Raw genomic sequence first — 14,314 nt, 5'->3', positions numbered from 1 at the left:
TTTAAGGATTAGTTAAAACTTTTCCTTACAAGTTGTTAATTTATTATTTGCCTTTTAATGCGTGGCAGGACTTTCATCTCCCCCCCTGGTTGTACCAGTGTAGCACTGTTTAAGAGACAAACTTTGAAGGCACACATAGATACTAGTTTTAGCTGAAACACTGACAAAGGTTACTTGATCTAAATATTAAGTAATTCCGTTTCTTCATTGGTAAAATGGGAATAATAGTATCTTCCTCACAAGACCATTAAAGGTTGAATGAGATAATTCATGTAAAATGATATGGTCTGAATAGCACGAAACTCAGTAAATATTAGTTGGTAAACACAGCTCTAAATGAAGAGGTGCCTGAACTAAAATAGTATTAGTATTATAGGTTATAGAAATGTGCTTTCACATTAACATCATAAATCTATTTTAGGAGATTTTTTTTTTAGCAGAACTGTCAATATTACTAGCTATAAAAATTGTTCAAATGACTTATTAAAATTGTTTTTGTGTTTTAAGATTTCTACTTGTAGCTAGAAATGAATTTATTAGTATACACCTGAATTGAATTAGTATTATTATGGAACATAGCGTGAAAGCATACTGTGTTTTCTAATAATAACTAGTACATTAAATAACACTAAAATATAGAAATAAATAATACTCAACACACAAGGCACATACCGTATTCCAGGTGCCACCCAGGCATGTCATACATGTGGGTGTGTTTAACCTTATGAAGTAGGAGCCCCGTTGCCCCACTTTGCAGGTGAGGACACAGATGCCCAGAGTGGCCGGACGCCGCCTCACTCCAGAAACTAGTACCACAGCCGTCGTGCGTGGTCAGACCAGGTCGTGTTAAGCCAGTGATGTGTACTTTCAAGGACTTGAGAAGGCTTTCCTAATTGTAGTTTTAAATATTAACAAATATTCATTAATTGATTTTAAAATTATAATATTGTCATGGGAGTTGGAACACGTCTCTCTGAGCTGTTTTTTTCCGTTCTTTTTTTTTTATCATCTAAAGAATTATGAGAAATGAGTAGTCAATTCCTAGGAAACTGCTACACCTGTATATATACATAAAATTCTTTATTCACAAAGTAGAAATATATGGGTTCACATCAGAAACATAAGTAAATAAAACAGGAAAACATAGAGCAGTGTTTACTTAACCAATTTACGTAGCCAGTGTGCTATTCTCAGGTATTTTTAAACAATCAGGAGCCCTAGAGATAACTGTTCTTTTATATTTTACTCTGCTAAAGCTATAAAGTCTTTGATGCCCTGATCCAATTATTGCTTCTGTTTCTTCTGAATGGCCAATTTCCTCTTCTTTTGAGAAAGCGTAAAATCACCTGTCTAAAGCAAAATCCAGCCTTCTACCCTCTTCCCTTGTTTATTTAAGCAAAGCCTCCCCTGTGGGTCTTCATTTTGAAACAGTCTTTTTCGCTGCAACATATCATTGGTTAATAGCGTTCCTTAATCGAAAGCTATTCATTATATTAAAATTAAGGAAGCATTTAAAAGCCTAAAATAATTTGAGTGATTTCTAAAGCAATTAAGAAATGTTATCTTTTTGTAAAATTCAGGTATTTATTAAGTGTGAATTGCCTTTGTTGTTTTGTGAACACAATAGATATTGTAGAGGGCTACAGAAATGTTACATTTAAAAGGAAATTATCTTTTTTGATTAAGGCATTACAATTATAAACAATGATTAAATTTTTTAAAATTTTTATTGCAGTCTAGTTGATTTACAGTGTTGTGTTAGTCTCAGGTGTACACCAAAGTGAATCAGTTATACATATACATATATCCACTCTTTTTTTTAGATTCTTTTCCCATATAGGCCATTACAGAGTATTGAGTAGTGTTCGCTGTGCTATACAGTAGGTCCTTATTAGTTATCTATTTTATACATAGTAGTGTGTATATGTCAATCCCAATCTTCCAATTTATCCCTCCTCCCCTTTCCCCCCAGTAACCATAAGTTTGTTTTCTACATCTGTAACTCTATTTCTGCTTTGTAGATAAGTTCATTTGTACCCTTTTTTTTAGATGCCACATATAAGCAATATCATATGATAACAATGATTAACTTTTATAGCAGGTTTCAACTAAAAAACCTATAGCATCCTACAGATTGCTGATAAAATATATCAATAATTTACACAATATAGTTGCAGCATGTTAGCATGTCCTCATTGAATATCAAGGGAAAGAAAGATGAGGGAACCTAGAGCAATGTGGAAGGTAAACAGTATACTGTATCTAGATGAGGTGACAGCAGTGCTGAGTAGTCAAGATTACATAGAGAGAAGGCCCAGGGGCTCTCCTGTATTCCACGATGAGGGCTCAAAAAGAGCCAAAGAACAATCTACCCATTGTTGGAATTTCAAGAACAAAATATCCTTATGTTAAGATCTTCCTAAAAACAGCTGCTTAGAATCTCTTTACCAGCTGTTGAATTCTGACAAACAAAATATAACAATTAAAGAAGTCTCCTGCTGTGCTACTATGGTACAAGATAATCTTTTCTTCCAGCAGATTACAGAGGTGTTTAATAATAGGTATCACTTGATTTGTAATTAACATTTGTAGATTGTTTCTGAAAGTGTAGGAAAGCATCAGCATCAGCTTACATTATTTTAGGAAGCAAATTCTTTCAAATGTATTTAAAATAAATGAGTAAAAATAAGAACAGTTTAACATTGAGTAGTAGACTATGTCCATTTAGAAAGCACAGGGTTTCTCAGCCTCAGCACTTCGACGTTCTGGGCTGGGTGTTCTGTGTCGTCAGGGTCTGTCCTGTGCGTTGTAGGATATCTAGCAGCGTCCCTGGCCTCTACCCGCCAAACGCCAGTAGAGCACGCACCCCTCAGCACCTCACACGCCCCGCCCCCTGCTCGTGAGAAGCGGCCTTGTCTCCAGACACTGCTAAGTGTTCCCTGGCGTGCAAAGCCACCAGTTCAGAACCGCTCTCTTTGCCAGTTCCAGAAAGTAACCAGAGATGAGTCAAGATGAATTGCTTTAAAACTCGTCAAATTTTTCAGAAAAAGAAATGAGCAGCCAAAAGTATCAGGAAGACTAAGATAATGAAGGTGAAAGTTACCATTACAATGTTCGTTCATATGTAAGCCATGTAATTATGCAGTCCAGAAAAATATTGAACATTTACTTAAATCTTTTTCTTGGCAATCCTGAAAAATAACTAAAATATTTAGAAACTTTTCCAGTTAAACTGTCTCATTCTATAGATGGGGAAATCGTGTTAACTTTCCCAAGTTAGAGGTAACTTTTCAACCGAGAATGAGTCACCTTGGGCTGAGTGAAGCGCTAGCCCGAAGGCCAGTGGACGAGACCATCTCGGAGCAGGTAGAATCAGCGCAGGCGCAGAGAGGACGAACCTACAGTACAAGGCTCCCCAAATACACACCTCAGACATTGTCAGCAGCTGGACTTCAGCTCGGGCGAAGTGCTGCCATGATTCCCACCAGCAGTGCGCCTCGGGGGCTACCGTGCTTCTCTCTGAGTTTCTGCCCTCTCCAGCCAGCACTGCTAGACAGGAATGGGAACCAGAAGACTCAGAAAAGGGTCAGAGTCCGTTTAACTTGGTTCTTGGCTAATACAAAAAGCAAACCTTCCATACAGAAGCACAGTACTAGTAATAATACATTGTTGTTGAAAAAGTATTATTAAAATAATTACTAAGTTTAAAATGCATTTTTAAAGTACAGTGCTATCTTAGGAATCACATTTAAAAATATGACAATATCGCGTATCTATGTCAGTGTCAGAATCTGTGATTGTATCTATTTTATCATCATGGAATCTGAGAGTTAAAGGGTTTCTTGGACGTCCCCTCCTCTCCCTTTGTTGGTTTGCGTGCTTCCTCTGCACCGAGCTGCCTGAACCTGGGGAGACGTGGGTACTCCTCTCCAGGGTCTTGGTCTAAAGCCGTGATTCTCAGCCTGAGTGCCATTTCTCTGTAGAAGCACAGCGGAATCTCTGCGAAGAGCGATTATTTTGAAAAGTATATTTAATTTTTAATGTAATGACTATTACTCTTATAATGTAGACTATAGAAATAGAGCAGTGCCGAGAAATGGCAGGGGGGGGGGGCGGGGAGGTAATTGGAGGGGAGAATAAAGCCCAAGGACAGATTCATTGAGGGACTGATTTTTTTTAAGACGGGAAGTATAATACTGTAGTATTTTCCATCCTGATAAGAGTGATGCATCCAGAAGAGAAAATTGTTGATGCGAGAGAAGGATGGCACAGCAACTAGAGGCACGCCCTTAAGCAGACAGGAAGGAGGAGTGGGACCTAGTGCACTAGTGAAAGGGCCGGCCTGAGGCAGCAGCGGGGGCAGGGCGAGAAGGTACAGATGCGGGAGGTGGGTTTTGTGTTACGGTAGAGTCTGCGGAAGCCCCTTCCGACGCCTCCGTGTGCCCAGTGAGACAGGAAGGCCATAAGGTAAGAGAGAGGGGGACCTAGAAGACGCTGGTGGTTTCCGGAGAAGTACAGAGGTGACCATTACGGAGCAAGGCTGCCACCAGCTGTGCAGTGTCATTCCTGTCGATGTGATGGGAGTGATGCCCCCGGAGATGTGCAGTGTGCTCGCCTTTATGGAGGACACACATACACACCTTTTAGATAAAAGAAGAAGCCAACTGTGCTGTTACATGGCTGGTTTCATGCAGTTCGGGATAAGATTTCAGTTAACAGCATCACAGTTAGATTCAGAAAGTACAGTACCTAAAATAACTGGGTTAGAAGTGAAGATGATGTACCATACGACCGTGGCTTTCACATTTTGGGCTTGTTTACCCCTCAAAAGAATTTTGGAAAAGTTTGTATCCCCTTGTATAATTTTATGGTGACACCTAAAACTGTTTTCTATAATTTTAAATTGTTGCAAAGGATATATTTTCCTGCTTATGAGGTAGTATATTTTTACTATATTCAGCTGGAGTCACAGACTTAGCTCATTTAATTTATGGAAAATATGTGCCATAAAATCTAACTGGCACAGCCATTTCTTATTGTCAAACAGTCGGTAACATCAAACTTACTTTTTGGAAGAGGAAGACTTCGTTCATATTTTGCTTGGTTCTCCCAGAGATTTTATACCCCAGGGCCATATACCATAAGAAGATCTGGTACAGATTGGAGAAATGTCTTTCTCTTGTAAAGTAGGAGAAGGAAAAGTCATTGGTAGAAAAGTGCTCATATGGAAGTTGGGATCTGGAAATCAATTTTCTTAAAGCTATAAATGCCCATCCACACCATGGAGAGTCTTAAGTTACCCCCAGGGGTAAGTGTATACCAGTTCACAGACCTCTGCTCTAGGACACACGGACGCTTCCCAAAGTGGCACCAATGAAGACTGTCATCAAGTGATGCCAAAAGGGGATGAATTTGTCCTGTGAAATGTGAAAATGAAGGGGGAAAAATCAATTTTTCTTAATCTTTCTAAAATATTTTAAACATGTTTGTTCAACTGAGTTAATTCCTGTTATAGACATTCTGTTATTTCACTTATATCTCTAGAATTTTATATAATCAAGTGGCCACAAAGTAGTATCTTCTCATTGGGAAAAGGAGGGATACCTTATATTTGACACAGAGGGTATATACTGTTTCACCTGGCTGTGTGTCAGTCTAAACTCTTACCATCATTAGGATCCTTAAGTTCCAAGGAAGACAGGGAGCTTCTACCAAGGCTTCCTATGTTCTGGATTCACAGTAGTCCCCACAATTGGCCTGTCTCTAAGAGTCTGAATTTCAGTGCACATAAAGTATCAAAGTTTTATTCTGGAACATTCCAGAACAAAATTCTCTGTACTACACACCCAATTCTAATGTGTCACCATTATTGATTTGTATCTTATTTAATTATCATATAAAATTTTGATTTTGTGTATACTAGTCTGAGCCAAATAGTACATTACTGTAATTAGAACATTACTGGTATTAAAGAGGTCAAGAATGTGGTTTCAGTACTTAAATGAGTTATTTAGCAAAGTATCCCAAGGACACAAGTCCTAAATTCACGTAGTTTACTGAAAAATAAAAATAATTAAAATAGACCTGACAAAAGTCTGTTGGATGGATCACAAAAATTCGTTATTTTTATTGGAAAAATCAAAGTGTTTATCCTCTTGACATCATGCTTAAATAAGGAGAAAATATAAGTAATATTAGGCAAGAGTCAAATGAAAACTTAAAGTAAAAAGTCAGCTTTAAAGGATTTAAATAGGGTGTTTTGTTTGTTTTTTTGGAAGAATATATGTTTCTTTGGGGAATAATCCTAAATATTGATGAATATCCTTTGGAAAGTAAAAGCGTCATGAAACACTTGTTATAGAATTTTAGCCCACCATATCCAGTCTCCCCCTAACCCCCAGACCACAATCCTTGCTCTCACTCAGTGCAAACACACATTTCTCATATCAGCACATAAACTACATATAAGGAAGCTGGGGATTTTGGTAGAGAATGTATAGAAATTTGGAGAAAGAATTCATCGGTTATTTAAAAAGGCATAAACTTAGTACTACCAAGGAAATAAAGTTTATGGTCACGTAATATGATGCTAATAAGTTATTTCAAATCTGGTTAATTATTGCACTGTAACTCAGTATTTTTTCTTCACAGGGCTTCACTATTTCAAAAATGTTGTACTAGTGGGCTCTCTGCAGGATCGCTACGTTCCTTATCATTCTGCCCGCATTGAAATGTGCAAGACAGCTTTAAAGGACAAACAGTCAGGTAACAAAGTAAATTAGAAGTATTTCAAAGAGCTACGTCTACACATGAGTTTCTCCCAAAGTTTTCCTGCAGTTGTCTTCTCCCTTCTTTTTGTTGTCCTCTCTTTCCTTTGACTTCCTTTTACACCCGCTGATAGTAACAGCTATCCTTCCTCCATTTTTCTTCCTTTCTTTTTCTTTTGCTGCGTAAGATGTTTTGGCCAATGACACAGTAGTTGTTCTTTTGAAATCCTTTTTTCATCTAGTTACCAATGCTTCTCCATTTTATTGCCTCAAAAGTAATCCATGCTTTAATTTCCTCCGGATGATTGGGATTGGTGGTTGCAGTAATGGTCATGCTGCATGTTTGGCTGTACTTTACTTTTAGTCAAAGATGGCAGCAAGCGGACTCATCAAGAAATGAAAGAGGAATAGTTACAATGTCTGATGCCACAAAAATACAAGTATCATAAGAGATGACTAGTCATCAGTTCCCATATGTAATGCAAGGAAATGTAGACAACCAGCTTCCTGGGCAGGCTGTTCTGGCTGGACTCCCAGGGTATCCCGCTTTCAGCCCACTGCAGATGCTGTGGTGGCAACAGATGTATACCCATCAGTATGATACGCAATATCAAGCTGCAGTTTCAGCTCAGGCCACATCAAATGTCAGTCCAGCCCAGCCTGCTGCTTCACAGCCTCTAAATGTGGCACATGTTCCTGGAGAAGAACCTTCACCGGCTCCAAACCTAGTGGCCCAAGAAAATCGACCCATGGATGCGAATGTTCAGAGGAACGCACAGGGAGGTCCAGTGCTGAACGAAGAAGACTTCAGTGGAGACCGGCTAGGCTGGATGTGCACGTCCTCACGGGCCGCCGTGCCCCCTAGCATCGTGTACTGCTCTTCCTCTTTTAGTCGCTTCATCATGGTAATGGGAGCCATGCTACTGGTTTATTTACACCGAGCTGGATGGTTTCCTTTTAGGCAAGAAGGAGGTCAGCAACAGGCTCCCAACAATAATGCCCAAGTCAACAATGATGTGCAGAATGCAAACAATCTAGAACTTGAAGAAATGGAGCTTCTTATGGATGATGGGCTTGAAGATGAGAGTGCAGAAGATGCAGGTGAAGATGCCAGTGCAATTCAAAGGCCTGGATTAATGGCAGCAGCTTGGTCTTTTATCACCACCTTCTTTACTTCACGAATACTAGAGGGGCCTCCCCAGGTTGCCAATGAGACCTGAAAAATTGTGCCGGCTGCAAAGGAGGGTCTGAATTTAGGAAAGTGTTTTAAATAACAGTGCAGTTTCAAAACATTGATTACTTTATTTTCATCATCATGTATAGAGGTGTTTTTTTTCTTTAAAGCTTCTCATGCATATGAGTATTTTAAGCACAAATGGACTACTAAATGTGGGATTTTTTTTTTTTAAGATCTTAACAGAACATAGTGTAATAATATTGGTCTTCCAGGTTTTATTAATTTCAATTATATATATTATACCAAGACAGACCTGTTTGTGTGTCTTCTTTAAAGAGCTGCTTCACGTATAAATGTCTATAGCTAATATCTCAGCCCTTCAATGTATAATTTGAATAAATATATCTATTTTCTGTGAATTATCCTGAAAGTTTTAAACAGAATGACCTCATAGTTTTTAACAAAGAATATTATTTACCTAAAATGTGCTAGTAGCATCTTGCCCAGCCATAAAGCAATAAACTTCTCAATAATCTTAATTTTGACATTTGAATAAATGGAAAATTTCTATTTTAAGGGCATGTATCCCATCAATTGGAATTAGTACCTTAAAAAAAAAAGGCAGCTCTTCAGTGGAATTAATAGTGATATAAAATGTTTGATATAGGCAGTACTTTTATAAAATAAGATTCTGGAAATTGCTCCCTGTAATTTTTTAAAATAAAAGGTCAATTATGAAAAATAAATAAATAAATAAATAAATAAATAAATAAAATGGACAACCTAGACGAAATTAATACATTTCTAGAAATGTAAAATCTCCATAGACTGAATCAGGGACAAATAGAAAATATGAACATATGATTACCAGTAATGAAATTTAATCAGAAAAAAAAAAAAAAACCCCTCCCAACAAACAAAGGTGCAGGACCACACAGATTCACTGGTGAATTCTACCAAAAATTTGAAGAGAGATAACAACTATCCTCAAACTATTCTAAAAAATTGAAGATGATGAAAGACTTACATTATTCTACAATGCCAGCATCACCCTGATACCAAAACCAAACAAAGGCACCACAAAAAAAGAAAATTATCAGCCAGTATCATTGATGGACATAGAAGCAAAAATCCTCAACAAAATATTAGCAAACCAAATTCAACAATGCATTAAAGGGATCATACACCAAAAGTGGGATTTATCCCAGGGATGCAAGGATGGTTCAGTATCTGCAAATCAGTTGATGTGATACACCACACTAACAAAACAAAGGATAAAAATCACATGATCATCTCAATAGATGCCGAAAGGGACTTCCCAGGTGGTCCAGTGGCTAAGATTCCACACTCCCAATGCAGGGGGCCTGGGTTTGATCCCTGGTGAGGGAACTAGATCCCACATGGCCACAACTAAGAGTTTGCATGCTGCAACTGAAGATCCCGCATGCCATAACTAAGACCCAGCACAGCCAAATAAATAAAAATAAATATTTTTTTAAAAATAGATGCCAAAAAAGCATTTGACAAAATTCAACATCCATTCATGATAAAAACTCTCATCACAGTGGGTATAGAGGGAACCTACCTCAATATAATAAAGGCCATTTATGACAAACCCATAGCTAACGTCATACTCAATGGTGAAAAGTTGAAAGCATTTCCTCTAAGATCAGGAACAAACCAAGGATGTCCACTATCATTACTTTTATTCAAATAGCATTGGAAGTCCTACCCACAGCAGTCAGACAGAAAGATAAATAAAAGTCATCCAAATTGGAAGGGGAGAAGTAAAACTGTCACTGTTTGCAGATGGCATGATACTATTTGCTTTTCTATGTACTAATAATGAACTATGATAAAGAGAAAGCAAAAAAAGAATCCTGTTTAAAATCGCATCAAAAATGATAAAATACCTAGGGAATAAACTTAACCAAGGAGGTGAAAGACCTATACTCTGAAAACCATGAAACATTGATGAAGGAAATTGAAGATGATACAAAGAAATGAAAAGATATCCATGTTCATGGATTGGAAAAATTAATATTGTTAAAATGTCCATACTCCCCAAGGCAATTTATAGGTTCAGAGCAATCCTTATCAATATACCAATGGCATTTTTCACAGAACTAGAACAAATAATCCTAAAATTTATATGGAACCATAAAAGATCCCAAATAGCCAAAGCAATCTTGAGAAAAAAAGAAGAAATCTGGACAATCACACTCCCTGACTTCAGACTATACTATAAAACTGCAGTCATCAAAACAGCATGGTACTGGCACAGAAACAGCCACATAGATCAATGGAACAGAATAAAGACCCCAGAAATAAACCCACGCACCTATGGGCAATTAATCGATGACAAAAGAGGGAAAATCACGCAATGGGGAAAAGATAGTCTCTTCAATAAGTGCTGCTGGGGAAACTGGACGACTACATGTAAAAAGATGAAATTAGAACATTTTCTCACACCATATAAAAAAATTAGACTCAAAATGCATTAAAGATCTAAATGTAAGACCAGAAGCCATAAAACTCTTACAAGAAAACATAGGCAGAACACCCTTTGGCGTAAGTCATAGGAATATTTGCATCTGGCTCCTCAGGCAATGGAAACAAAAGCAAAAATAAACAAATGGGACCTGAATAAAGTTTTCAGTGTGAAAGCTTTTGCACAGCAAAGCAAAGGAAACCATCAACAAAACAAAAAGACAACCTACTGAATGGGAGAAAATATTTGCAGATGATACGACCAGTAAGCCAAAATATGTAAACAGTTCATGCAACTCAACATCAAAAAAATGAACAAACAGATTATAAAATGGGCGGAAGACCTAAATAGACATTTTTCCAAAGAAGACATACAGAGGCTAGCAGGCACATGAAAAGCTGCTCAACATCACTAATTATCAGGGAAATGCAAATCAAGATCACAATAACAGATACTGGTGAGAATGTGGAGAAAAGGGAACCCTCGTACATTTGTAGTGGGAATGTAAACTGGTGCAGCCATTGTGGCAAACAGTATGGAGTTTCTAAAAATTTTAAACATTATAGAACTACCATATGATCCAGCAATTCCACTTCTGGGCATATAGCCAAAGAAAATACTAATTCCAAAACGTATGTGCACTCCAGTATTCATAGCAGCGTTGTTTATAGTAGCCAAGACATCAGAGCAACCTGAGTGTCCATCAACTGAGGAATGGACAAAGATGTGTATCTACATAATGGAATACTACTCAGCCATAAAAGAGAATGGAATATTGCCATTTGCAGCAACATAGATGGACCTGGAGGGCATTATGCTTAGTGAAATAAGTCAGACAGAGAAAGACAAATACTGTATGATATCCCTTATAGGTGGAATCTAAAAAATAAAACAAACGAACAAATATAATGAAACAGAAACAGACTCACAGATACAGAGAACAAACTTGTGGTTCCCAGTGGAAAGAGGGATGGGGGAGGGGCAAGATAGAGATAGGAGATTAAGGGATACAAACTACTGGGACTTCCCTGGTGGCGCAGTGGTTAAGAATCCACCTGCCAATGCAGGGGACACGGGTTCGATCCCTGGTCCGGGAAGATCCCGCGTGCCGCAGAGCAACTAAGCCTGTGTGTCACAACTACTAAGCCTGTGCTCTAGAGCCCGCAAGCCACAGCTACTGAGCCCACGCACCACAACTATTGAAGCCCTCGTGCCTAGAGCCCGTGCTCCGCAACATGAGAAGCCCACGCACTGCATTGAAGAGTAGCCCCCGCTCACCACAACTAGAGAAAGCCCGCTTACAGCAACAAAGACCCAACGCGGCCAAAAATAAATAAAATTTTAAGAAAAGAAGAGATACAAACTACTATGCGTAAAATAAATAAGCTACAAGGATATATTGTACAGCACAGGGAATAGAGCCAATATTTTATAATAACTTTAAATGGAGTATAATCTATAAAAATATTGAATCAATATGTTTGTACACCTGAAACTAATATAATATTGTAAATCAACTATACTTCAATTAAAAAAAGAAGTAAATTTCTAAAAACCGTTTTTTATGAAATCTAAATGATATTGATCCCTCTTTTAAACACCTCTCTGCTTTCTCTAATTATGCTTCTGTATATTATTCGCTTCTCATCATTCCTCCAGGCTACATCCTGCCTCGCCCCTGAAATTTAATACCTGCCTCCCTAAAATTCACGTTTGATGGATATGTGTTAGCATATCATCTGTTAGTAATATAGTAATGCATGAGCATTAAAAACTGTTTTGCCACTTTTAAGGCAGTTTGTGCTTGTATGTGTATATGTATGTAACCTTTACCTTTTATGCTTTGCATGCCCTCAATAAATCCATTGTAAGAATTAACCAAAAAGAGGGAGAGAAGAGCACAACTTTGAAATTAAAAGCAAAACCAAGCATTAAATAAACCTGCAGGCAAAAAAAAAAAAAAAAAAAAATTCTCAATTTGACCTTTGAGCCAAACTCAGATTGTTCATCTCATTATGGGAAGTTGCTCTTCTTTCTCAAGATAATTTGGAAATATGTGGAATAACGTTGGCTGCCATGGAAACTTTTTTAAAGTATTTGCTCTTGACTCAAGTTTTAAATTTTGTTTTATCAGAATGTCTCAGCATGGCTCCTTTACTTTCATAATGAGTCATAATTGACTTAAGGTTGAAGAAAACTATTTGCTCTGTTATATTCATTGCTTTTAATTAAAAATATCAAGTTGGCAAGAATAATGTATGATAAATTTATTTTACTTGACTAGATAAATAATGTGATTATATTTTCTCTAAAACAGTCTCAAAAGTGATATTCAAGTGATATTTTAAAAAAACCCTTTAAAAGACAATTTTCTGCTTTAAATGGAAATAATGTGACTAAATTTTATAAATTATATAAAAGTTGGCATAGAATTTTTTTTCAGTTCTTCTTGTGAACCGATTTTCCTTTTTTCTATTTGTTCCATAGGACAGATCTATTCAGAAATGATCCACAACTTGCTTCGCCCGGTTCTGCAAAGCAAGGATTGTAACTTGGTTCGATATAATGTCATCAATGCATTGCCCAATACAGCTGATTCACTCATTGGGAGAGCTGCACATATAGCTGTTCTGGATTCGGAAATATTTTTAGAGAAATTCTTTCTGGTTGCCGCCCTCAAATATTTCCATTAGGATTAAATGCATTGGTAGAGACTTGACAATTACCTCATTCAACAGTGATTCAGATAATGTATTATATTAAACTGTAGATGCTGATAAGTTCTAAGAAATATTTATACCTTTTTATATGGAAGATAATTTATATCATCCATGTTTAGAGCTTTTTAAACATCAACTTTACTTTCTAGGTAATGTGGCTGTGCAATATTTTTTTAATTTTATCTTTTTACTTTTCTATTACTTTTTCATATATTTTGCTACATAAGTATTTCAGTGAAACTCTAAGCCCATATGTATGTCTGATTGTTTATTATTGGCTTTCCACAATTCTCACATCAGACACATCGTATTAGAGGCCATTATTGCTAGAGTAGCATGGGATTTTAAATTTTCTAGTATTGGGGTATTATTTAGTTAATCATAAATTTTACTTTTAACATTTTACTATGTTTTAACTGGAAATAAAATTGTGGCTGCTAAAATATATTTTTTGAAATCAACTCTTTTGCCCTCTCAAATCGGGTAGTTCATATATGACAACGTTATGAACATTTTCTATAAAAGAATCATTATTACTGTTGCTAGTAAACATATGTCATGCCTATTAAAATATATTTTCTACTGGTGATTTCAACATTATTTCTCATATTGACTTTTATTACTGGAACTTTTCATGTTCATTTTAGCAGCATCTAGAGATTTTTGAATGTTTGAATGCCCTCTACCTTGATTTGGTTGGAATTTTGCTAAATTTGGAAATGTTGCTTGAACTTTCTGACTACATTTCTTTAACTTTTTTCATGGACTTCCTTGTATGTACATAATAATTAAATGTTGAAATTTATGAACTACTTTTATGAATTTAGATAATTTTTAAATATTGTTAAAATTTGTTGAACTAAAGAGTAATGTAAATAAAATAATTCATGTTTCAAATGGAACAATATAATTAACTTTACATGTTTGGTGATACAGATGCAAATGTTTTGATATATGGAGATGTAAAGTCTTTTGACTTTATTCAAGGTGCTGAATAGCATTAAATTCACTATTTTCCTTTCTTGTTTTACTTGTGAAAAAATAATGCACTAAGGATAGATAGGCTTTTGTAAGTGTGTATTGTACAATTGATGCATGTTTATTTTTAGCATTGTGTTGTTGCCTCTGCTGCTAATAAATGAACAAATGACTATCTGGA

The 14,314-nt window shown here is 36.6% G+C and overlaps 2 protein-coding genes across 13 annotated transcripts in view; both read left to right on the top strand.

Moving 5' to 3' along the window:
- Window positions 1-14,314, top strand: part of FAM135A (family with sequence similarity 135 member A) — a 119,811-nt gene extending 105,497 nt beyond the window's left edge. For all 12 annotated transcript variants that reach the window (XM_059941825.1, XM_059941827.1, XM_059941824.1 and 9 more), the window contains 2 exons: window positions 6,652-6,765; window positions 12,923-14,314. In XM_059941825.1, the coding sequence (XP_059797808.1) occupies window positions 6,652-6,765; window positions 12,923-13,128 (320 nt within the window). In that variant the 3' untranslated portion in view covers window positions 13,129-14,314. The remainder of the gene's footprint in view (window positions 1-6,651; window positions 6,766-12,922) is intronic.
- Window positions 7,146-8,042, top strand: LOC132376187 (homocysteine-responsive endoplasmic reticulum-resident ubiquitin-like domain member 2 protein). The gene has a single exon (XM_059941832.1). It carries the CDS (start codon window positions 7,220-7,222, stop codon window positions 7,985-7,987), a length of 768 nt encoding a protein of 255 aa, XP_059797815.1. The 5' UTR covers window positions 7,146-7,219; the 3' UTR covers window positions 7,988-8,042.

Source organism: Balaenoptera ricei, chromosome 12 (genome assembly GCF_028023285.1).
Source record: "Balaenoptera ricei isolate mBalRic1 chromosome 12, mBalRic1.hap2, whole genome shotgun sequence".
In the NCBI taxonomy this organism is placed as follows: Eukaryota; Metazoa; Chordata; class Mammalia; order Artiodactyla; family Balaenopteridae; genus Balaenoptera; species Balaenoptera ricei.
The sequence above is the reverse complement of the archived record's forward strand: the minus strand, read 5'-3'. Positions and strand labels throughout refer to the sequence as shown.